This window comes from Lithobates pipiens, unplaced genomic scaffold (assembly GCF_037356315.1).
Source record: "Lithobates pipiens isolate NorthernLeopardFrog02 unplaced genomic scaffold, aLitPip1_a1.2 Scaffold_25, whole genome shotgun sequence".
Classification (NCBI taxonomy): domain Eukaryota; kingdom Metazoa; phylum Chordata; class Amphibia; order Anura; family Ranidae; genus Lithobates; species Lithobates pipiens.
Genome location: NW_027507787.1, coordinates 246,445,217 through 246,470,939, shown reverse-complemented (window position 1 = coordinate 246,470,939; position 25,723 = coordinate 246,445,217). Strand labels below are relative to the sequence as shown.

The 25,723-nt window shown below is 45.6% G+C and overlaps 2 protein-coding genes across 2 annotated transcripts in view; both read left to right on the top strand.

The window, feature by feature from the left end:
- The window catches only part of LOC143931008 (mannose-binding protein C-like), a 285,028-nt gene that overhangs the window by 14,078 nt on the left and 245,227 nt on the right, over positions 1-25,723 (top strand). Inside the window, exons 2-4 of the mRNA XM_077455726.1 lie at positions 7,339-7,531; positions 10,736-10,807; positions 13,573-13,617. Of these exons, the coding sequence (XP_077311852.1) occupies positions 7,339-7,531; positions 10,736-10,807; positions 13,573-13,617 (310 nt within the window). The remainder of the gene's footprint in view (positions 1-7,338; positions 7,532-10,735; positions 10,808-13,572; positions 13,618-25,723) is intronic.
- The window catches only part of LOC143930033 (pulmonary surfactant-associated protein D-like), a 36,567-nt gene continuing 31,539 nt past the window's right edge, over positions 20,696-25,723 (top strand). The window contains exons 1-2 of the mRNA XM_077453932.1: positions 20,696-20,735; positions 22,591-22,671. Coding sequence (XP_077310058.1) covers positions 20,696-20,735; positions 22,591-22,671 — 121 coding nt within the window. The remainder of the gene's footprint in view (positions 20,736-22,590; positions 22,672-25,723) is intronic.

The following is a 25,723-nucleotide window of genomic DNA, read 5'->3' as shown; positions in this document are numbered from 1 at the left end:
CCTCTCCCATATACTCTAGTTTTATTGCAGTAATTAGCCCTGCTGCAAAGCATTGCATCAAAAATTGTAATTAAACGGCCCTGTTAAACAGGGGCAGAAAAATTGGGCCTTAGGCACTGGTGCTGGTGCCACGACACTGCAACCTCTCCCATATACTCTAGTTTTATTGCAGGAATTAGCCCTGCTGCAAAGCATTGCATCAAAAATTGTACTTAAATGCCCCTGTTAAAGAGGGCAGAAAAATTGGGCCTTAGGCACTGGTGCTGGTGCCACGACACTGCAACCTCTCCCATATACTCTAGTTTTATTGCAGGAATTAGCCCTGCTGCAAAGCATTGCATCCAAAATTGTACTTAAACGCCCCTGTTAAACAGGGACAGAAAAATTGGGCTGATGGCATCACCCAGAAACAGAAATGTTCTTCCAACATATCATCGGAGGAGGAAGAGGATAGACAATCAACATAACAGGACAGTCACTCAGCATCAGCATAGGCAGTCTTGAAGGGATGTGATATTTCAAAAAAAATTATTCGGTTACATCAGCTTCAGGTGCTTGGTAGCTGTGGGTGATCCAAGACTGATTCATCTTGATGAAGGTCAGTCGATCAACTGATTCGGTGGACAGGCGCACCCTGTGATCGGTAACAAAGCCACCAGCAGCACTGAAGGTGCGTTCCGAAAGAACGCTGGATGCAGGACAGGCCAGTAGCTCAATTGCATACTGTGCAAGCTCTGGCCGGTGATCCATCCTCAAGACCCAGTAAGCCAGAGGATTTTCGGTGGGAAAGGTGTCCAAGTCTGACCTTGCCCCTAGGTATTCCTGCACCATGTAAATCAGACGCTGGCGATGGTTGCTGGAACCGATCATACCTTGGGGCTGCGGACTAAAAAATTGTCTGAAAGCATCAGTCAGACGGCCACCTTCTCCACCGCTCCTTCTGACCGATGCCTCAGCAACACGTTGTCCAGGACCAGGAGTTTGTAACCTCCCAGTCTCTGGGAACGCGTTGCACAGACCTTTCTGCAAGGCCTCCCGGAGATGTCTCATCCTCTGCTCCCTCTGCGATGGCAAGATAAGGTCGGCAACCTTACCGTTGTACCGTGGATCAAGGAGAGTGGCCAGCCAGTAATGGTCCCTCTCCTTGATCCGAAGAATACGAGGATCCTTCCGCAGGCTTTGCAGGATCAGGGAGGCCATGCAGCGTAGGTTAGCTGAGGCATTCAGTCCGGAGTCCTCTGGGTCACTAAGGACAACATGATCCGCAGCTACCTCCTCCCACCCACGTACAAGTCCACGTGTTTCTTGGGACTGTAAATTATCCCTACAAGACTGCTGCTGCTGCTGCTGATGCTGAGTGCCAGCCTCCACCTCCATGCTGACACAATCATCCTCCTCCTCCTCTTCCTCCTCCTCATCCTCTTCCTGTGTGATGGGTGGCACAGCAGGAACACTGTCTGGATAAAGGGGGCCTTGAGAGGCAAGGAAGTCCTCCTCTTCCTGCCTCTGTTCTGCCTCAAGTGCCCTGTCCATTATTCCACGCAGCGTATGCTCCAAGAGGTGGACAAGAGGTACAGTGTCACTGATGCATGCACTGTCACTGCTCACCATCCTTGTGGCCTCCTCAAACAGTGACAGGACAGTGCATGCATCCCTGATCATGCCCCACTGGCGTGGTGAGAAAAATCTGAGCTCCCCTGACCCTGTCCTGGTGCCGTAGTCGCACAGGTACTCATTGATGGCCCTCTGCTGCGTGTGCAGCCGCTGCAGCATGGCCAACGTTGAGTTCCACCTGGTGGGCATGTCACATATAAGGTGGTTCTTGGGCAGGTTCAACTCCTTTTGGAGCTCAGCCAGCCGAGCACATGCATTAAATGATCGGCCGAAATGCACACAGACTTTCCTGGCCTGCTTCAGGACATCCTGTAACCCGGGGTACCTGCCCAAGAACCGCTGCACCACCAGGTTAAGGATGTGAGCTACACAGGGCACATGGGTCAGTTGTCCCTGTCGGAGGGCGGAGAGGAGGTTGGTGCCATTGTCGCAAACCACCATTCCTGGCTTAAGCTGGCGTGGCGTCAGCCCCCTGTCGGCCTGCCCCTGCAGAGCTGACAAAACATCCGCCCCAGTGTGGCTCCTGTCCCCCAAACAAACCAGCGCAAGCACGGCATGGCATCGTTTTGCCTGCGTACTTGCGTAGCCCCTGGAACGCCTACGGAGCACCGCTGGTTCTGAGGACAGAGCACTGGAAGAGGCCATGGAGGAAGAAGAAGAGGAGGGGGTGGAGGAGAGAGGTGTCTCACAACCAATAGTAGCATTTTGGAGGCGTGATGGCGGAGCAACCTCCAACACTACTGCACATTGTCCTGCATCCTTCCCAGCTGCCAGAAGAGTGACCCAATGGGCCGTGAAAGACAGGTAACGTCCCTGTCCATGCCTGCTGGACCATGAGTCAGCGGTAATATGCACCTTACCGCTGACCGCCCTGTCCAGCGAGGCAAGGACATTGCCTTCCACATGCCGGTAGAGAGCCGGAATCGCCTTCCGTGAGAAAAAGTGGCGTTTGGGGACCTGCCACTGAGGAACCGCACACTGTACAAACTCACGGAAGGGGGCCGAGTCTACCAACTGAAAAGGCAGCAGTTGAAGTGCTAGCAATTTAGCCAAGCTAGCATTCAACCGCTGGGCATGTGGATGGCTGGGAGTGAACTTCTTTCGCCGGTCCAGCAGCTGGGGCAGGGACATTTGCCTGCTATAATCGGACGTGGGTGTACTGCTAGCAGAGTGCCCGGAAGCACTTGGCTGTGACACACCTAATTCTACACCTTCATTCCTCTCAGAGCAGGTTTCAGAGAGGACTGAAGGTCTAGTGGGGTTGGAGATGCCAGCTGATGAGGAGCAAGGAGAGGGCCGCTTTGTTCTTTGGTGTGGGTCTTTGAGGTACGCTTGCCAACGAGCTGCATGGCAGGTCAACATATGTCTGGTCAAGCATGTGGTACCCAAGCGGCTGATGTTTTGGCCACGCGAGATACGCTTGAGACATATGTTGCAAATAGCAGCGGTGCGATCTGATGCACTCGTCTCAAAAAAGGCCCACACCAAAGAACTTTTAGCATAACGTGCAGAGGCAGCGCCCTGCACAGGCGGAGCTCTGCGGTGTGATTCAGTCAGTGTGCTGCCCCTAAGCTGGCCCCCAGAGGGCATCCTGCCTCGTTGGACATGTGCCTCCTCCTCCTCCTCCTCCTCTCTCCTACCAGGCACCCATGTGGAGTCAGTGCCCTCATCATCCCCTCCCTCTTCATCGCTGTAGCAATCCTGGCAGTATGCTGCAGCTTGTGGAACATGACTGCCAAATTGCTGTCCTTCTTGAGCATCCCCTCTCTCTGCATTCACGCTACTGCCTTCCTCTAGCTGAGTGTCATCATCAGAGGCTACAAAACACTGGGCATCCTTCTGGAGCATGTACCCAACACTGTGCTCAAAGAGTTCAGGAGACTCCTCAGGAGGACGTGGTGGGTCTAGGGAAGGAGTCACTGATGATGACATTGAGAGGAGGGAAGATGATGCATTGGCAGCTGCTTTGCTAGTACCCTGAGACTGGGTGAGAGAGGATGAGGAGGATGAAGAGGGCTTGGTCATCCACTCTACCAAGTCGTTGGCATGTTGCGGCTCAACATGTCCAGCTGCCGAAAAGAAGGACAAGAGTGTCCCATGGCCACGTGCTGATGACAATGCACCGCGTCCACGACCAGCACTGTTGTCTCTAGACACAGAGCCTGCTTGCCCTCTTTTATCGGCTCGCGCCTGTCTGCCTCTCCTTGCTGGCCTTCCAGACATGGTAATGGCCTGAAGGGAGTTGGGTAAAAAAGCAGTTGGATAGTGTATATTGTGCTAGAGGCACACAACACCCACTAACTCCTGCAGATTCCTTTATTATAGAACACCAGAGATAAAGGGGTATATACAGATGTATACTGTGCTGTGCTGGAGGCACACACAACTTCCAATAACTCCTGCAGATGGCAAGTGGGCTCAAATAGAGAAGAGCTATGTAGGTGGATATAGCGGTATGTACTGGGTACAGAACACGCAGACAGCACGCACTAGCTCCTAACACTACTGACTGCAAGCTCTATTATAAAAGATAGATCACTAGCTATATAGGTGAGGTGAATATAGCGGTGTATACTGCGGTCAGGGCACGCAGACAACAACCACTACACAACAGCAAGATCGAAAATCGTCCGAAAACGATCGGTGTGTACTGTGTTGAAGGTACACAGAACACCCACTAACTCCTGCAGATGCCTTTATTATAGAACACCAGAGATAAAGGGGTATATACAGATGTATACTGTGCTGTGCTGGAGGCACACACAACTTCCAATAACTCCTGCAGATGGCAAGTGGGCTCAAATAGAGAAGAGCTATGTAGGTGGATATAGCGGTATGTACTGGGTACAGAGCACGCAGACAGCATGCACAAGCTCCTAACACTACTGACTGCAAGCTCTATTATAAAAGATAGATCACTAGCTATATAGGTGAGGTGAATATAGTGGTGTATACTGCGGTCAGGGCACACAGACAACAACCACTACACAACAGCAAGATCGAAAATCGGCCGAAAACGATCGGTGTGTACTGTGTTGAAGGTACACAGAACATCCACTGCTTCAGACGCCAACACACTACACAAGGCCGCCGCGCTGGCGGCCTTATATAGTGTGGGGCGTGCACTACACAGCCTGAGCTATGATTGGCCACAGGCATCCTGCCTGTGGCCAATCATGGCTCTCCTCGCTGCTGGCGCTGCGATTGGCCAAGCATGCGGGTTCACAGTGCATGCTTGGCCAATCATGAGCCAGCAATGCACTGCGCCATCGCAGTGCATTGTGGGCCGTGAGCGCCACACGAATTTGGCGCGAACGGACCAAAATGTTCGGACTTCGCCGAACGGGCGAACAGCCGATGTTCGAGTCGAACGTATGTTCGACTCGAACACGAAGTTCATCCCTACTGGTAAGGAGCATTCTTCCCACTGACGAGTGATGACTATTGTAAGGAGCATTTTTCCCACTGATCACCCGAAAGACCACTTTCACACTGAAGCAGTTTTTACTTTGTACCCAGCCACCTCTGTGCACTAGAGAGCACTTCCCCCCATGGTACGGAGATAAGTAGAGGGGTGGGGGGTGTTCTGTAGTCCTGCCACAGGGTGACAAAGCTGTCATCACTTACAGAACAGTAAATAAGCATGCTCTCCATATGATAGGAAGTGTGTTACTGGCAGGATCACCAGGTGAAAATAAAGATAAAGGCCTGAGTAAAAAAAACAAAGGCAGTCATCGCATACAGAATAATGACTAGTGAGCTGCAATATGATATTTTTTATTTTGGGTTTAGATACTTGTTGATGCAATCCGAATGTATTTGCTTAATGTTACCTATATAAATGACTGCTTAGCCAGATAGCTCTGGTTCCCTTCTGATCCTGGACCCACAGCAGTTCCATGATCTGAACTGATATCATTAATGCTGAACTTCGGACACAAAAACTTTAATTTTAGTATATAAATATAAATCAAAATCTGCAGTGTTCTAAACACTAACTTACATAAATACCTAATAAAGCAATGTAATAAATCATAATAAGTGAACTATATAAATAATTTGCAGTGACTTTTCCTGTTTATCAAGTAGATTTTTTCACAAAATAAATGATCATTAAATAAAACAGTGCTTCCTAGGGGTCTAGATATAAGATATTGCTGTGTCTTAAGCATTAGGACACAACAAATGAGAGCTGCATTATTTGTAAAATGATTATCACCTAAGATCATCAGCTCCATCTAGTGGCCATAATGCAATATCTTTTTGATTGAGGTATTTTAGGTAAAATGCTGCATTATGGCCACTAGATGGCGCTGACAATCATAGGAGATAATGATATTACAAGCAATGCGGCAATCATTTTTTTGCACCTGTGCGAATGCTTAAGAAATCAGCATGGTAAATGTTTTTGTAACTATACCCCCGTGTTTATATTCAGTACAGTCTCTCAATCATGTGTGATCTCAACTGCATTCTGCATGCTCTACTCCCCCACTTCTCCCTTTCTCATGTTTTGAAAAAACACTCTCTGATTATATTATTTTCCAACAACAGAAAGCTATTTGAACCTAATGGACAACATGCATACTTACATAGATCCTATTTGGACCAATGCAACTATAAAAAATCTGGCACTGCACCGCAAAAAAAAATACAACAAAAAAAGTACCACATATTTCACCTTGTCTGGGTGAGCGAACAGTATGGCAGGAGAACAAACAGAATGTGACTATAAGCAACGGGAGAGCAATTGCCTGCGCTAGGTATCCTAGAGTATTCTTATGCCGCGTACACACGGGCAGACTGTATGGCGTACTTAGTCCGTCGAAACACATTTCAGCGGACAATCCGCTCGTGTGTGGGCTTCAGCGGACTTTTTCAGCGTGCAGTCTGGCGTACTAAGTATTTTGGTTTTTTCGAAATTCTGTCCGTCGTACTTTGGTTTCAGCGGACAGTACGGTCGTCAGTATGCTAGTTCGACGGACTAAGAATGGTGCATGCCCAGAAAGGATTTACACGGCGGAAGGTTGCTTTGTTGTGTCTTGGACTTCCTATTTCTAGTCCCGTCGTAGGTGCTGTACACGTCATCGCGCAAGCTTTCGACGGACTGTTTGTGCATCCGTGTGTGGTCAAGGGTCAAGTCCGTTCAGTGGAAAGTACGACGGACTGTCCGTCAGATTGTATGACGAACTAAGTATGCCATACAGTCCGCTCGTGTGTACGTGGCATTAGATGACCTGACTTGTCCTAGATGTCCTAGAGTAGCTTTAGTTGTCCTAGAGTATCCCTAGATGTCCTGGAGTGACCATACATGTTCTGGAGAGGCCCTAGATGTCATAGAGTAGAACCAGATGTCCTGGAGTGGTTCAAGATGTCCTGGAGGGGTCCTAGATGTCCTAGTGTAGCTTTTGATGCCCCAGAGTAGCCCTAGATAGCCTGGGATGGCCCTAAATGTCATTGCGGGTCCCTAGATGTCCTAGAGTAGCCCTAGATATTCTGGATTGTTCCTGGATGTCCAAGAGTAGCTTTAGATGTCCTAGAGTAGCCCTAGATGTCCTTGAGTAGCCCTATATGTCCTTGAGTGTTCTAGATGTCCCAGACTAGCCCTAGATGTCCTGGAATGACTTTAGTTCTCCTAGAATAGACCTGTAGTAGACGTCCTAGAGCAGAACATGAACTTATTTGCTGTAATAGTAGCCACAGGTGTTTCTTTCTCTCATACAGATCAGCTGTAATTGGAATATGTCAATTATGAAGGTTCTTTGTCTACTTTTGCTCCATGTGGCATTAGTGACTCCAGGAACACAGATATGCAAAGACCCTGATGAGAATGCCTACTCCATCATCACATGTGGAGCTCCCGGGAAGAACGGTCCACCAGGCTTGAATGGGGCAAATGGAGCAAAGGGGGAACCAGGTAACAATGAACACAATTTTAATACCAATAACGATCTGTAGCCTAATACTTCACAAGCTGGATTCTGCATACCTCCCAACATTTAAAAATGGGAATGAGGGACACCTACTAGCAAAAGTATGTTTGTATGGGCTATACCCCTGCCACACCCCTTTAAAGGAGATTTAACTTTAAAAAAAAAAAAAGAAAAGATTAGATAAATCCACAAGAACTTTTTTTTTTTATACTACCATTCCTTTATATTGGCTTTTAAAATTTATAAATGCAGCAATTTAGAAATTGGATGAAGGTTTAGCACTGGGAAACACTTTTTGAAAGATAAATAGTGCATTTTATATACAACTATATAGATCAGGCCAAAATGAGGGACAAATGAGGAGAAAAGAGGGAAAAAGGGACATTGCTCCAAATCAGGGACAGTCCCTCCAAATAAGGGACAATTGGGAGCCATGATTCTGGACAAGTGGGAACTCCCTTCACGTTTTCTGGAAGTATTACACCAACACGTTATTAAGCAGACTCACACTCTACACTAGCCATAGCAGCCCTCACAGTTGCTTTGAGGCCTGGTGGTGGAAGTGGCACTGTTAAGGGGGTTAGAGTAATCTAAACATAGACAACCCAGATTCATTACTGAATTATTATTGATTGCAGAAGTTAAAATATATAAATGATTAAAAAAAACGTTTGCAAAACATTAGAAAGCAATCAGATTTCAGTAATCTAAGCAGCGCTCCAGTCAACATATCAAATTGACATACATGTACATAGTTAAAATATATACATTCCCATATACTCAAAATAGTGTTGCTAAAAGTTTCTCATACTACAACAGATGTACTGAAAGTAGACCATAAGTCCATAAGAGAGCTAAATAGGGTGAGTTTTGTGAGTATTAGGAGATAGTAAGTGCACATCACACCAAACTCCTCCACACGGTGCTCCCCACGTCCCCCTAAGGGGTTAAACTCACCCGAAAGACGAATTTAGAAAGCCTTACTCCATCACTCAGGTCAGCACCTCCACCTCTGGTTCAGATTTCGTTTATCCAAAAATAGCAGCAGTACATAAAAAGGAAGTAAACAGACTCCGCATCGAGTAGATCCGTTTGTTTTGTTTTATTTGAGTAAAAAAGTTTTATCATAGACAGTGTAGTAAACACAAACACTGCCAGTATTTCTACACTGGCTATGAGAAAACTTTTTTACTCAAATGGGTTTTACACCACCTTTTGTTTAAAAGTAATCTGGGCAGCTATAGCGTTGCCCGGACACTTTTACGTTTTTGAGGAGAATAGAGGGCACAAGGTCCCTCATTTATGGTTTATAAACTGATGAGCTGTCAAGAGATTGTAGCACCCTCTAGTACAGTGATAGCGAACCTATGGCACACGTGCCACAGCTGGCACGCCGAGCCCTCTCTGTGGGTACGCAGTGCGCTGCCAGGATAGGGGAGGGAATCCCCTTGCCAGGCAGTCACTTGCACTGGCAGTCAAGGCACGGAGAAGCGTTGGCCCCAGAGGGAGGAGCTGCAGGCCGGATCCATGTCTGCCTGATCTGCCTCCTCCCTAAGATAAGTAGGCCTCTGATCGGTGCCACATTCCGCGGAGTGTGATTGTTGCAATCCCATCCATCTCCTGCAGGAGGGGGGGCGTCACTGCATTACTGTCCGTCTCCCATGGGGGGATCTCTGCATTCCCGTCCATTTCCTGGGATGAGGGTTTTGGGGAGCATTGATTTGCTGCCCCCCCAAAAATATTGATCATCAGTCACCACTGCCTGGAGGGCTAGTGAAAGGGGCAGCTGAAGCCAGCTGGGTTGGCAGTACCTGAAGAGGTAGTGCTGGGATCAGTAGCCACAGCAGCGATGTAAGCTGGACTGAATACAGGAATTTGGTGCCATTTCACAGGCACACGCAGTTTTTATGCTTGACGTGTTTGGTATCTATCTATTCGACACTATCATCTTTTATTTTTTGCAAAATATGTAGATTAAATTGCATTTGTGTACACTGAAATAAATGTTTGTGCATTAGATCGCTGAAAGGCCTCATTAAAATGTTGCTATCGAGCCCCAAGATCTGTAGTTACAACCCTGCTTAACTTGTAAAATTATATCTGATGAGAGGTCCACTTTTAACACTTTAATTGTATTTCAAAACCAGGTCTGCCTGGACCACCAGGGTAAACTGGAGAAACTGGGCCAAGAGGAGAGCAGGGTAGGGTTGCCACCTGTCCAGGATTCCCCTGGACAGTCCGGGTTTGGAATCATGCGTCCAGGTTTCAGACTGCCTGAAACCCAGACATATTATTTAGACTGGTCTATGGCTTCCCAGCAGGGTTGCTGGCTGCAGTTGTCTAAGCTGAGACCGTTACTCTTTCACAGTGCCCAAAGCCAACACTAACAAACCCTCCCCCCAAACACACACACAGACAGGAGATCCCAAACCCCGGCACCGTGCCTCAGAAAAGGAAAGTGGGAGCTGGAAATGTTAAGTCCAGCAGCCTTAGATACATCTGGATGAGAGGTTCTGACTGCCAAGGGGTGAGTTCCCCTTTACACCAGAGGCCACAGTGGTTCCCCTTACATCAGAGTCTTCTCTGTACATCAGAGTTCTCAGTGTTCCCCCTTAAATCATGGTCCCTAGAGCACCCCATATGTTAGAGGCCCCAGAGTTCTCCCTTACACCATAGTCTACAGAGTCTCCCCTTACAGTGAAAGGGAACCTTGCGAGTTCAGATGTAAAAGGGGAAATCTGTGGATTCAGATATAAAGTGGGAACTCTGTGGACTCTGATGTAAAGGGGACTCTTGTTATTAACTTCATATGATTAGAAATGTTATTTAATTGCAAAATATATGTAGTTTACACATAAATTGCTGTGCCCGTCTAAAGTGTTAGGGTTTGACTTGAATAAAATTTGGCAACCCTAGAGCAGGGGCCAACAGGACTAAAGGGAGTAGAAGGTGACACAGGGGCTTCAGGTAAATTCTTAACTCTGGATGTTAAGTTCAGTTTAATTGCAAAACATCTGTCTAACTGTTGACCACTGAATTAAGAAAAATATCATTTTATTCTATATTTAATGTTACAACTGCATTTAAAAACTTTATTTGCACATTTTTTGAGCGGGTAAAGGAGGAACCAGAGGGGTCAAAAACTAAGCAGATTCAACTTTAGCTTTTATTCTTTTTTGACTGATTAGGTCCTCCTGGATTACAAGGAATTGCCGGACCACCTGGAGCAAAAGGGGACAGAGGAGCCAATGGGGTACCAGGTAACTGGGAACTTGTCCCACTAAGGGGAACCCTCTCTTCTTACATGAATGATTTGTATGACTTTAAATGAAAATCAATCTAAAAGCATGGCTTAGTTTTCTCATGGATATTTTAATGATTTGTTTCTAAACCCCGTAGGCTGTGGGGTGGGGAAAGGCCCAGGTGGTAGGGACCCAGAGGAAACTCACGGCACACACTGTGTTTGGAAATGCAAAGTTATATTGTCAGACCATTCCAGATACAATAACAGAGTCTATCCAGCAGTATGAAACAAGTGGCAACACTCAGAGCAGTAGGTGGGACTTCTGAGTTCTGATGACGATCCCTGTGCTGTCACTCCTCTGGAACCTTTCCCTACGCTAGAAACACTCCCCCTGTCAAGCAGGTTACTGTCCCTAACCTAGCCACACTCACAATGGCAGTGAGGTAGAGCTTTTTTTAAGTTTTGCCCTCACTAAAGATGGCCACAGAGGTTACCTGGGTGGCAGTTTTCTGACAGCAGCCCACCCAATGACACGTATGAAAGCCTAAGAGAAATGAGGAATGCCTATTCCTCTTGAAATTTACTGTCCCTGCATGGTGGATGCAGCAGTGCCACCTGTGTAAGAAGGTCAATCTACACCTGCCTACACTTCCTGGCTTTGGCAGATGCAGTCCTCAGCATCGCTTCTCACAAAACACAATAAAACAGTGAGATTAGACAGCATAAACAGATGGTTAACTGAAAAGAACACAACAACAACAAGCAGTATGTTATACAACAGAATATTTGGCCAGCAGTTGCCCCCCGGTTAGACCAAATAGGGCAGCAACACTCGCTGGAATCCTCCAGCTCATCATCAGGATTGTCATTTACTTGAGCTTGCCCAGGAGCTTCAGATGCTTGGGAGTTATCATGGGTACCCTCACCTGAGCTCTCATTAGTGTCCTCACAGGAGTCCACAAGTTCCTCAGGACTCCTAGAACTTTCCCAGTCCTCTGCTAAGTGATCTTCTAAAGAAGCGGCAGTGGTTTCATCTTCAGACCTGGGATAATCAGTGGGGATCATGTCGATGGGTGGCTGATACCACTCAACTGGACCTCTTTAACAAGGGGAATATTCGCAGGATTAAAATCCTGTGAGTCTGTAGGGGGCTTAATGGAGCTGTCTCCACCCCATACACAGATTCTGATGGAGATGCATCCTGTTGACTTCAGGGCCCTCAGACACCACATTGTATAATTATAGCAGTGAGAATGGCTGTTTCTCTACCCGGTATGGGGTGGTCTCCCACAATGTTTCCAGTCTACTCCCCTTTAAAATGTTGGGTTTTTCACTAGCACTCCATCTCCCAGCTACAGTGGCAACAGTTCCAGGGTGGCTTCCTCGGCCACCTCCTGATAAGAACCTGCTGTTGAGCCTTTCTCAGCCTTTCCCACTGCTCTTGCACCCATTCCTTGGGCTTTTAGAGGGCAGCTTGCTTTGGTGTGTTCAACAGCGCAGAGAGCCTCTCCCTACATCCAAACATGAGGAAGAAGGGATATGTTCTTGTAGGCCCAGACAATGTTCCCCTATGTGCTAGTGCCAGTGGTCTCCCCATGCTATAGGGTCCACAGCATACCCAACAGTTTGTGATTAAAGCATTCCCAGACCCCATTGCCATGTGGATGGTAGGGAGGCATGTGGGATTTACAAATTCTGTTTAATCAACACAACTCTGAAAATACCTTTTTTGGGGAAATCGGGGCCCTGGTCTGACAGGATGTGCTTGGGGCACTCATAGGGCTGAACCACATGATTCCACAACAGCTTACATTGGCAGAGGGCAGGCTTCTAATATATATACTTAGGATCAGCCTGCTGTGGGAGGAGTTGTCGGGTGGAAGTACTGATTTATGGAGTGTTAGGCTGTCGCGGCCTATCTGGGGGGGGGGGGGGGTGGCTTTGGGCCAGAGGTCGGGAGCTGTAAAGGGACCTCTCATACAACCCACATCAAGGGTGTCCTGAACAGAAGCAGGAGAAGGACAGCGGGGAACATTGCCGGGCAAATCATCAGGAGGGATGCATCCGGGTCGGTGAATGACACGCACAGTGAGAAGATCTGGGAGAGACATGCCAGGATTGGATGTAGAGGCAGAGGGAGAGACTGTGGTGTTACTGGCATTCCAGACAGGTTGCTGCAGCCAGGAGGGTTGGCGGGACTTGCACAGGACTGTTACAGCTAGCACAAGTACTCTTTTTTTTTCATTGTCATTGGTTGCTACATCAAAGGGGACTGTGTACCCCTGCCAGCAAATGGTGGATCTTAAATTGCTAGGCCTTATTCAGAGTGGGGCCTAGCCATGTGCTAGTTGTACCAGGAATCAAGCATTGAGCATTAGAGAAAGTGGAGTTTACTCTTACTTCCAATTCAGATTCCAAATACCTTGTTCACCTGAGAAGATCAATTACTTGGGCATCCCATGTTCCCTTTTCCCCTTCCACATTTAATCCTTCATATAAAAAACACAAAAACAAGCTGATGGACTGTTCATTGTCTAGAAATGTGTGACTGGAGGTGAATGTGGAACTACTGTACTCAGCGACCCCACGGGGGCACCGCTACACTGTATTCGACACCTCTGGTTAAAATAAAGATCTTCGACTAAAGGATATTTGTAGGATGTAGTTTATTTTGACCTTCTTCTGCACTCAGTATATAAAGATATAACTCAGTATATAAAGATATAACTTTATCAGTTTTTTTCACTAACTCTCTCATTAAATATGTTTCATAACTGACAGGACCACAAGGACCGAAAGGGGAAAGAGGAGACAGCATGGGTCCAGGTAAAAGACCATTTTTCTTGAAAGGGAAAGTTTCTTGCTCACATAATTACATGTTGCTTTATTTTAATTCAGTATTAGGCCTCATACACATGGACGTTTTTACAGCCATGTTTTGGAGCTTTTTTTACAGCTTAAAAACGCCTCTTCAATGGCCTCACACACACAGGTGTTTTTGAGCTGTAAGTGGCAAAAGGGTTTTTAAGCTCCAATAAACCCCAGGACCAGCGCACTCTGAGGCTCCAGCGCTAGAGCTATAAAAACGTCAGACACTGGTAAGCGCACCCCCCCCCCCCCCCGACCATACTAGGCCACATGTCCTCAACATATTCAAGAATACACATACCATTCCGACAACAATTGCCCGATGAAGCATACAGACGATCGGATTGTCCAATAAAACACGTCCGTTGGACCGTTGTTGTCGAAAAGTCTGATCGAGTGTATGGGCCTTAAGAATGGAGCAGTGGGGCAGAAAGGGCTGGCATAGGTGAGCACTCTAGATGAGTGCCTGAAGAGCTCCCTCAGTTCTTTTAACCACTACTGTAATGGAAGATTATGGCGGTGGGGTTGGGGGGACATCAGAGGAGGAAGATTTCTAAAAAACCAAGACACAGCAGCAAAAGGAACACATCACACTAAAGTTAAGTAATATCCCTTGTACTGATTTTGTTATTGAATTGAGTAAACGTAGGCTTCAATGGTGTGCCTCTGTTGGCATTACTGGGTCTACACGCCTCCCCATTGTGGTGCCTAGTGTGCCTGCCCAAACCAGGTATTTACTGCATGTCCTAAGTGCACACTGTTCCTGAGCCACTTTGTTTTCAATGGGGTTACTGAAGCTTCAAACCACACCTCTTCCTCTTTCTGGGTGGGAGTTTAGATCAGCAAAATCTCACCTGCATTGCTCAATGCTATCCTATCTAGGAATGTTTCCTACTCATGTGGCCAGTGCCTGTATTGCATACTCTTAACAAGACCCTCGTGGTCTTCATGGTGAATAAGCCTGTGTGCCAAGTTCTCTTTTCTTTGGAGGACCCTTTCATGCAACATGACATTGCTTCTGTCTTCCAAGATTATCACTGTCTGGATTAAGCACATGGCACAAGATTCTAGCTCCATCCAAACAGATGCTCTGTCCACTGTGTGCACACAGTGGGGAAAATAATTATTTAATTCCCTGCAGATTTTGGAAGTTTGCCCACTTACAATTTAATGAAGGATCTATAACTTTTATCATAGGTGTATGTTAAATGATAGAGAACATTAAGGATTTTTCACTTTAATCTCTCTTATCATTAATTAGCGCTGCACTTATATTTTTTATTTTCTATTTGGAGTTTGGTATCAGTCTTTACGGTGCTGGCAGCTTTGTATTATTTGACTGTTTTCTCTAGCGCAGCATTTACCTCTTTTGTTTTATTCTAAGTATTATTTAAAGACTAAAATATAAGGCCCACTTATCAGATTCCTCACCCCCTCAGGTGGCCCATTCATAACATTTAAGGGCATTTAAGGTGGGGGGGGGGGGGGGGGGTTAAAAATGTATTTAAGGACACACAGACCATTTGGAAAGATTTTAAAGGGGGGGGGGGGCTTATAAGTGAATTCAAGAATACACATACCATTTGGACACATTTTAAGGGAGGGCTTATAAATTAATTTAAACACACAGACCATTTGGACACATTTTAAGGGGGGGGGGGGGGGGTTATGAATTATTTAAGGACACACAGACCATTTGGAAACATTTTAAGGGAAGGGCTTATAAATTAATTGAAAGGATACACATGCCATTTGGACACATTTTAAGGGGGGCTTATAGATTAATCTAAGGATGCACAGACCATTTGGAAACATTTTTAGGGGTGCTTATAGATTAATTTAAGTATACACATACCATTTGGACACATTTTAAGGGGGGGGGGGGGTTAGGGTAAAGCACTACAATGGAGCTGACAAAATACATTGTTAAGTGACTAGACTAGGTGGATATGTGCCCAGCATAGCATGCTGGGGAGATTAGTGAAGGCTAGGGATGAGCTGAACACCCCCCAGTTCGGTTCGCACCAGAACTTTCGAACGGACCGCAAATTTGTGCGAACTTTAGAACCCCATTGAAGTCTATGGGACTTGAACCTTCGAAATAAAAAGTGCTAAATTTAATGGCTAATATGCAAGATGTTGTCCTAAAAAGGGTTTGGGGACCTGGCTCCTGCCCCAGGGGACATGGGTCAATGCCTAAAATGTTTTGAAAAACTGAAGTTTTTTCGGGAGCACTGACTTTAATGACAATTAAAGTAAAAAAAAAGTGAAATATTCCTTTAAATATCATGCCTGGGGGGTGTCTGTGAAGTGCCACGTTTTTCCCGTGTTTACAACAGTCCCTGCACAAAATGACATTTAATGGAAAAAAAAGTCATTTAAAACTGCTTACGGTTTTAATGGAATATCTGGTTCCGGCAATATGGATGAAAATCATTGAGAAAAATGGCATGGGTAGCCCCCCTGCCCATTACCAGCCCCTTTGGGTCTTGTACTGATATTAAGGTGAACCCCGTACCCATATTAAAAAAAGAAAAGTTGTGGGGCCCCCAGGCCCTATATACACAGAACAGCAGTATACAGGCGGTGCAAACAAGACAGGGACTGTGTAGGTTTGTTGTGTTAAGTAGAATCTGTTTGTAATTTTGAACTGGTACATTTTTAAAGTGTAGCAGAAGTCAAAAAATCTATTTTTAAGCTTTTTGGAAAACATAGGGAAGGGTTATCACCCCTGTATAATTTTTTTGCCGTACATCTTTTTTTTATCTCGCTTCCTGTTGTCTCCTTCCGTTTGCAAGTAGGAGACGTTTGTAAGTTGGATGTTTGAAAGTAGGGGCCTGCCCTATATGCTCTGCAGAAAAGGCGGAACAAGGTGTTGGTGTTGCCACAACATTGTAAGCCCTCAAAGTGACTCTTGGTGGGCGCCGGAGCGCCCTGCTATGAACGATTATATCAAGAATTGTAATTACATGCCATTGTTGAACAGTGGAGGAGGAAGAGGATGGACAGTCAACATAACAGGACAGTCACTCAGCATCAGCATAGGCAGTCTTGAAGGGATGTGATATTTCAAAACAATTATTCGTTACATCAACTTCAGGTGCTTGGTAGCTGTGGGTGATCCAAGACTGATTCATCTTTATGAAGTTCAGTCGATCAACCGAGTCAGTGGACAGGCGCACCTTTTGATCGGTAACAAAGCCACCAGCAGCACTGACGGATGCAGGACAGGCCAGTAGCTCAATTGCATACTGGGAAAGCTCTGGCCAGTGATCCATCCTCAAGACCCAGTAAGCCAGAGGATTTTCGGTGGGAAAGGTGTCCAAGTCTGACCTTGCCCCTGGGTATTCCTGCACCATGTTAATCAGACGCTGGTGATGGTTGCTGGAACCGATCATACCTTGGGGCTGTGGACTAAAAAATTGTCTGAACGGTCACCTTTTCCACCGCTCCTTCTGACGGATGCCTCAGCAACAAGTTGTCCAGGCCCAGGAGTTTGTAACCTCCCAGTTTCTGGAAACACGATGCACAGACCTTTCTGCAAGGCCTCCCGGAGATGTCTCATCCTCTGCTCCCTCTGCGATGGCAAGATAAGGTTCGGCAACCTTACCCTTGTACCGTGGATCAAGGAGAGTGGCCAGCCAGTAATGGTCCCTTTCCTTTTTCGAAGAAGACGAGGATCCTTCCACAGGCTTTGCAGGATCAGGGAGGCCATGCAGCGTAGGTCAGCTGAGGCATTCGGTCGTTAGTCCTCTGGGTCACTAAGGACAACATGATCCGCAGCTACCTCCTCCCAGCCACGTCCAAATCCACGGGTTTCTTGGGACTGTAAATCATCCCTACAAGACTGCTGCTGCTGCTGATGCTGAGTGCCAGCCTCCACCTCCATGCTGACACAATCATCCTCCACCTCCTCCTCATCCTCTTCCTGTGTGATGAGTGGCACAGCAGGAACACTGTCTGGATAAAGGGGGCCTTGAGAGGCAAGGAAGTCCTCCTCTTCCTGCCTCTGTTCTGCCTCAAGTGCCCTGTCCATTATTCCACGCAGCGTATGCTCCAAGAGGTGGACAAGAGGTACAGTGTCACTGATGCATGCACTGTCACTGCTCACCATCCTTGTGGCCTCCTGAAACGGTGACAGGACAGTGCATGCATCCCTGATCATGCCCCACTGGCGTGGTGAGAAAAAAAAACTCCCCTGACCCTGTCCTGGTGCCGTAGTCACACAGGTACTCATTGATGGCCCTCTGCTGCGTGTGCAGCCGCTGCAGCATGGCCAACGTTGAGTTCCACCTGGTGGGCATGTCACATATAAGGCGGTTCTTGGGCAGGTTCAACTCCTTTTGGAGCTCAGCCAGCCAAGCACAGGCATTAAATGATCGGTGGAAATGCACACAGACTTTTCTGGCCTGCTTCAGGACATCCTGTAAGCCCGGGTACCTGCCCAAGAACCGCTGCACCACCAGGTTAAGGACGTGAGCCACACAGGGCACATGGGTCAGTTGTCCCTGTTGGAGGGCGGAGAGGAGGTTGGTGCCATTGTCGCAAACCACCATTCCTGGCTTAAGCTGGCATGGCGTCAACCACCTCTCGGCCTGCCCCTGCAGAGCTGACAAAATATCTGCCCCAGTGTGGCTCCTGTCCCCCAAACAAACCAACGCAAGCACGGCATGGCATCGCTTTGCCTGCGTACTTGCGTAGCCCCTTGAACGCCTACGGAGCACTGTTACTTCCGAGGACAGAGCACTGGAAGAGGCCATGGAGGAAGAAGAAGAGGAGGGGGTGGAGGAGAGAGGTGTATCACAACCAGTAGTAGCATTTTGGAGGCGTGGTGGTGGAACAACCTCCAACACTACTGCACCTTGTCCTGCATCCTTCCCAGCTGCCAGAAGAGTGACCCAGTGGGCCGTGAAAGACAGGTAACGTCCCTGTCCATGCCTGCTGGACCATGAGTCAGCAGTAATATGCACCTTACCGCTGAACGCCCTGTCCAGTGAGGCAAGGACATTGTCTTCCACATGCCGGTAGAGAGCCGGAATCGCCTTCCGTGAGAAAAAGTGGCGTTTGGGGACCTGCCACTGAGGAACCGCACATTGCACAAACTCACGGAAGGGAGCCGAGTCTACCAACTGAAAAGGTAGGAGTTGAAGTGCTAGCAATTTAGCCAAGCTAGCATTCAACCGCTGGGCATGTGGATGGCTGGGAGTAAACTTCTTTTGAAGGTCCAGCAGCTCTGGCAGAGAAATTTGCCTGCTACAATCGGACATGGGTGTACTGCTAGCAGAGTGCCCGCAAGCACTTGGCGGTGACACACCTAATTCTACACCTTCATTCCTCTCAGCGCAGGTTTCAGAGAGGACTAAAGGTCTAGAGTGGTTGGAGATCACAGCTGATGAGGAGCAAGGAGAGGTCCGCTTTGTTTTTTGGTGTGGATCTTTGAGGTACGCTTGCCAACGAGCTGCATGGCAGATCAACATATATCTGGTCAAGCGTCCATGACCAGCACTGTTGTCTCTAGACATAGAGCCTGCTTGCCCTCTTTTATCAGCTCGTGCCTGTCTGCCTCTCCTTGTTGGCCTTCCAGACATAGTAATGGCCTGAAGGGAGATGGGAAAACCAGCAATTGGGTAGTGTATATTGTGCTGGAGGCGCACAACACCCACTAACTCCTGTAGATGCCTTTATTATAGAACAACAGGAATTAAAGGGTAGATACCGGTGTATACTGTGCTGTGCTGGAGGCACACAACACCAACTAACTCCTGCAGATGGCAGATGGCTCAATTAGAGAAGAGCAAAATAGGTGGATAAAGGTGTATACTGCACTCAGGGCACACAGACAACACCCAGAAACTCCTACAGATGGCTGATAGATCAATTACAGAAGAGCAATATAATTAGCTATATAGGTGGATAATGGTGTATACTACATTCAGGTCACACAGACAACACTCAGAAACTCCTGCAGATGGCTGATAGATCAATTACAGAAGAGCAATATAATTAGCTATATAGGTGGATAATGGTGTATACTGCACTCAGGTCACACAGACAACACCCAGAAACTCCTGCAGATGGCTGATAGCTCAATTACAGAAGAGCAATATAATTAGCTATATAGGTGGATAATGGTGTATACTGCACTCGGGTCACACAGACAACACCCAGAAACTCCTGCAGATAGCTGAAAGCTCAATTACAGAAGAGCAATACAATTAGCTATATAGGTGGATAATGGTGTATACTACACTCAGGTCACACAGACAACACCCAGAAACTCCTGCAGATGGCTGATAGCTCAATTACAGAAGAGCAATATAGCTATATAGATGGATAATGGTGTATACTGCACTCAGGGCACACAGACAACACACAGAAACTCCTGCAGATGGCTGAAAGCTCAATTTCAGAAGAGCAATATAGATATATGGGTGGGTAATGGTGTATACTGCACTCAGGGCACACAGACAACACCCAGAAACTCCTGCAGATGGCTGATAGCTCAATTACAGAAGAGCAATATAGCTATATAGGTGGATAATGGTGTATACTGCACTCAGGTCACACAGAAAACACCCAGAAACTCCTGCAGATGGCTGATAGCTCAATAACAGAAGAGCAATATAATTAGCTATATAGGTGGATAATGGTGTATACTGTGCTCAGGCCACACATACAACACCCAGAAACTCCTGCAGATGGCTGATAGCTCAATTACAGAAGAGCAAGAATGCTAAATAGGTGGATAACGGACGGTGTATACTGCGTTGAAGGTACACAGAAAACACCCACTAACTCCTGCAGATGCCAACACACTACACAAGGCCTCCGCGCTGGCGGCCTTATATAGTGTGGGGCGTGTACTACACAGCCTGAACTATGATTGGCCATAGGCATCCTGCCTGTGGCCAATCATGGCTCTCCTCGCTGCCGACGCTGTGATTGGCCAAGCATGCAACTTGAACACCAAGCTCATCCCTAGTGAAGGCAAATAGGCATAAAGGACAAAAAGGAGCATTAAAATATTACAGCATACATGAAGACAAAGGGGACATTCACAGCATATTGCGTTCATGGTAATAAAGGATTGAGGAAAGAAATACAATACATTAGCAAACATTAAATACAATAAAATTTGATGTTAAAGGATAAATCTTACGTTAATATTGTCCTTCTGCAGGACCTGAATGATGGAAGAACAGGTCTCTGGGATAATGGTCCCCAGAGCCTGGGGGAGATGCCTGTCGAGAACTTGAGGTCCGGCAGTCTTCTCCCAGTCGCCAAGTACCGCCAATGACTTGCCTCATGCAGGTATCCTGCCTGCTGATGTAAGGGGTCAGCAAAGCCAACAGATGGTGAAAAACGGGGTCCGTCATTCTGAGAAATTTCCTGAAATCATCAGGATTATTCTCACGGATCTCACGAAGCAAAGGCATGTGAAAGAATTGGTCACGCTGGAGCAACCAATTCTTCATCCATGAACTCCTCCCCACCCTGTTCATGGACTGGGCTTGGGGCAAGGAATGAACCCCAACACAAAGCCGAAGCAAAGCACAAACTCTACGACGAGTACGTACACGCAACATGGTTTCAAAATGGTCGGCTGGTCAGAACGAACTTAAAGATGGGTTTACTTCCTCTTTGTCTCCCTGCAAAGGTAAAGCATAATGGGCTACTATGCATTGCATGGTAGCCCATTATGTGTCACTTACCTGACACAGGAGCCAGCGATGTCACCGCTGTCCCCTGAAGTCCGGAGCATCCATCTTATTCCTGGTATCGCTGCTCCGGCGCTGTGAGTGGCCGGAGCAGCGATACCAGGAAGAAGATGGACACTCCGGACTACAGGGGACAGCAATGACCTCACTCCCACTCATGTGCATGGAATGGCATATCGCCGTTAGCAGAGGTATGCCGCTAACGGCAATAGTGCGCCTGCATGCCACTGTCTTTTTGTAAATATCTCCTAAACCATGTAGGTTTAGGAGATATTTCTTGGACCTACAGGTAAGCCTTAATCTAGGCTTACCTGTAGGTCAGAGTGGTTTGTAAGTATTTACAACCACTTCAACCAAACGCACTGAAGAACAGCAAGGCCTGTGAAGAGTGAGCTGAAAATCTGCAATGAGCGGACAAGAACCCACTGAATTAACAAATACAAACTGATTACACGCACTGAAAAGCAGATACAAACCCCACAAGCACAAACTGAACAACAGTTAAACAATCTGAAAAACATGAGTCTGAAAATCGTCTCTCACCAAACTTCTACTAACACGAGATAAACACGAAATTGGCAGAAGGGGTCCAAAGGGTAGGGCACTCGCAACTGAACTTCGTGGGACCTGGTGTACGTCACCGCGCTCTAGACGGTCTGACTTTGGTGTGATTGTGATTCAGTCCGATGAGAATTCCTCTCGTGTGTACGTGGCAAAAGTATAGATTTCCACTAAAGCTATATGCAGGTACATGGCTATCATTGTACACAGTATAATAAAGATTTATTTTATGGGAAAACTAAAATGACATACCACTATGTATCATACACATATGAAAGAGTACCAGTTTAAAATATATTTATAGCCCAAACTTTTTTTTTTTTTCATTCTGGATAGAGAGGAGTAGGGAAAAGTTAAAATTTCTGTCAGATTATACTATAAGCCAGGCCCTGTTAGAGAGTTCCCCTCATTTCCTCAACATTTTAATTAGGCAAGAATGGAAGGAATCTGAGGACTGATGCCACTCTAGCCAAAACATCAAGAAAAGATTTTTGTTATACTGTAGATACACTTTAACTTAAATTATAACAAATTTTAACCTGATGTAGATATAAATAGAAATATTTTCTGCAGATATGTCACATCATTTTGCAGTACCATGCAGGTTGTATATTTCAGATGAAATTAATAAACATTGTCTTTGTAATTGTAGATGTGGCGAGCATCAAGAAAATTACAGCTTTGGAAAGTCAAATCGCTTCCTTAGAGAAGAAATGGTCCTGGATAAAAAGTGGTAATACTGAATACCGATATAGACATGAAGATGTGCTTTTCAAATCAGTCCCTAAAGTGTACCAGTCATTAGATTACTAAGTTTCTGTATTTTATTCATACTTTATGTTTCGTATATTTAAAGTGGTTGTAAACCCCATTGCTTAAACTTGATCTAGGCACATATATCTGTAGTGTTCACTTATGTCTCTCAAAAGGTCTAAGTGCTGTGTCTTTCTGCTGCTCCATTCTTCTGTTATCAGCATGATAACTTCTGACAAGCTCTCCGACACACGACATAAAAGCATCTTGGCTATTTAGTAGGGATGAGCTACTAGGTTGAGACGAACATAAGTTCAACTCAAACATCGGCCATTCGACCATTTGTCGAATTACAAACATTATGGGCCATTCACGCCAAATTTGAGTGGCGTGTGTCACGGCCCATAATTCACTGCGGCATTGCAATGCATTGCTGGCTGATGATTGGCCAAGCATGCACTATGACCCACATGCTTTGGCCAATCACAGCGCGGTAAGAACGGTGAGCCATAATTGGCCAAAGGCAGGGTGGCTTTGGCCAATTATACCTCACGGGAGTTAGTACACGTCCCACATTATATAAGGGCGCCTGGAATTCGACCTTGTGTAGTGTGTTCAGGCGTGCTAAGAGATAGATAGAGAGAAAGAGAGACAGTGTCATTTAATTTGCTTTAGATAGAGCAAGCAGGTGAGTCAGTTAGCTGCAGTCAGTGTATTTAGTATATATATGCATCCCAGGTGTTGTGTATATATATATATATATATATATATATATATATATATACACACTGTATTCAGTTTAGCTAGATCCGTTCCTTTTGCCATTAGCTTTAGTTGCACAGTGTGCAACTAAAGCTAATGGCAGACTATTGCTGGATTTCTCTTCCTAATAATACCACAGGCAGGCAGCTGCAGTATTTTCAGTCAGTGTACTGTAGCCTGTGCACAGTGTGCAACTAAAGCTAACTGCAGAAAATTGCTGGTGTTCTCTTCCTAATAATACCACAGGCAATCAGCTGCAGTTTTTTCAGTCAGTGTACTGTATCCTATTCACAGTGTGCAACTAAAGCTAACTGCAGACAATTGCTGGTGTTCTCTTCCTAATAATACCACAGGCAGGCAACTGCAGTATTTTCAGTCAGTGTACTACATCTTGTGCCCAGTGTGCAACTAAAGCTTCCTGCAGACAATTGCTGGTGTTTCCTTCCTAATAATACCACAGGCAGGCAGTTGATTCAGCTAGATGCATTATATTTGTGTACTGTATACTGGGCACAGTGTGCAGCTAAATTGCTGATGTTCTCTTCCTAATAATACCACAGGCTGGCAACTGCAGTATCTTCAGTCAGTGTACTACATCCTGTGCCCATTGTGCAACTAAAGCTCACTGCAGACAATTCCTGTTGTTTTCTTCCTAATAATACTACAGGCAGGCAGGCGATTCAGCGAGCTGCACTATAATCAGTATATGGTAATTGTTGGTTATCCTCGCGCTACAATGGTTAAACAAAAGAGCTAATATGGTTGCAGCAAAACACTGACAGGTGCAAACCCTCCCCTCAAATTATAATAATGATAAAGAATGGTGTTGCGCTCCACATAAAAACTAAATTAAATCCAATAATAGTGAATAAATAATCGCATACAAAATCTAAAAAGCACACCTATGCGATTATCACAAAACAATTGATTTAAACTGTATCAATACCCTATATACATAAAATCATTATAAAGTGACCAGTAAAATATTCAGGTAGTACACATATTCCTAGTATCATTTATAAGGTGACCAGTATAAGTAGTACACATATTCCTAGTAAAGTGCAAGTGAAACAATAGGTAGCGGAATCGCAGATAATAATAATAATAATCCAAAAGAGTGTGCAATCCAAAATGTGTCTCAATCCATAAAAGTGCATCCAAGTGAAAAAAATATATACGTTTAAAAAATTGTATAAAAGTAAGATCCAATAAATAAATAAACAAAAAAAAATAAAATAAAAAAAATAAAAAATAAAAATAGATATAAAACACAATCCAAAAAAAGATTCTTAAAGTGTCTCTATTTGTAGAAAAAATAGCAATCCGTATCAGGTCATGCAAATAAGTGAGTCCACACTGTGCTGTGTAATAGACTAATTCTGTGAACAAACACGGGATAGTTCCACCGGTGATCTCACAACTCCTCAAGACGGGTGCTCACACACTGAGTGCAGTGGGTACCTTACCTCACTGCTGTCAGTTAAACAGCAATACGCTCCAATGGTTAAGGTGTATGTCCTCAGCTGATATAGACCCCCCAGGCAATTCACTCCAGGTACTCAGCCATGGACCACAGATCAAACCCGGAAAAAAGAAGAGGGGCTCCAATAGTGAAGTAATATCAAACAGGTTTTATTGTAAAAAGCACATAGTCCTGGGTACTCACATTTAGTAGCACAATTAAGAGCGAAAATTACAGCTAAAAAACGAACGGACTCCTCGTTCGTACCCCGGACGTCGCTGTCCTTTTTACAATAAAACCTGTTTGATATTACTTCACTATTGGAGCCCCTCTTCTTTTTTCCGGGTTTGATCTGTGGTCCATGGCTGAGTACCTGGAGTGAATTGCCGTCTTGAGGAGTTGTGAGATCACCGGTGGAACTATCCCGTGTTTGTTCACAGAATTAGTCTATTACACAGCACAGTGTGGACTCACTTATTTGCATGACCTGATACGGATTGCTATTTTTTCTACAAATAGAGACACTTTAAGAATCTTTTTTTGGAATGTGTTTTATATCTATTTTTATTTTTTATTTTTTTTTATTTTATTTTTTTTGTTTATTTATTTATTGGATCTTACTTTTATACAATTTTTTAAACGTATATATTTTTTTCACTTGGATGCACTTTTATGGATTGAGACACATTTTGGATTGCACACTCTTTTGGATTATTATTATTATTATCTGCGATTCCGCTACCTATTGTTTCACTTGCACTTTACTAGGAATATGTGTACTACTTATACTGGTCACCTTATAAATGAT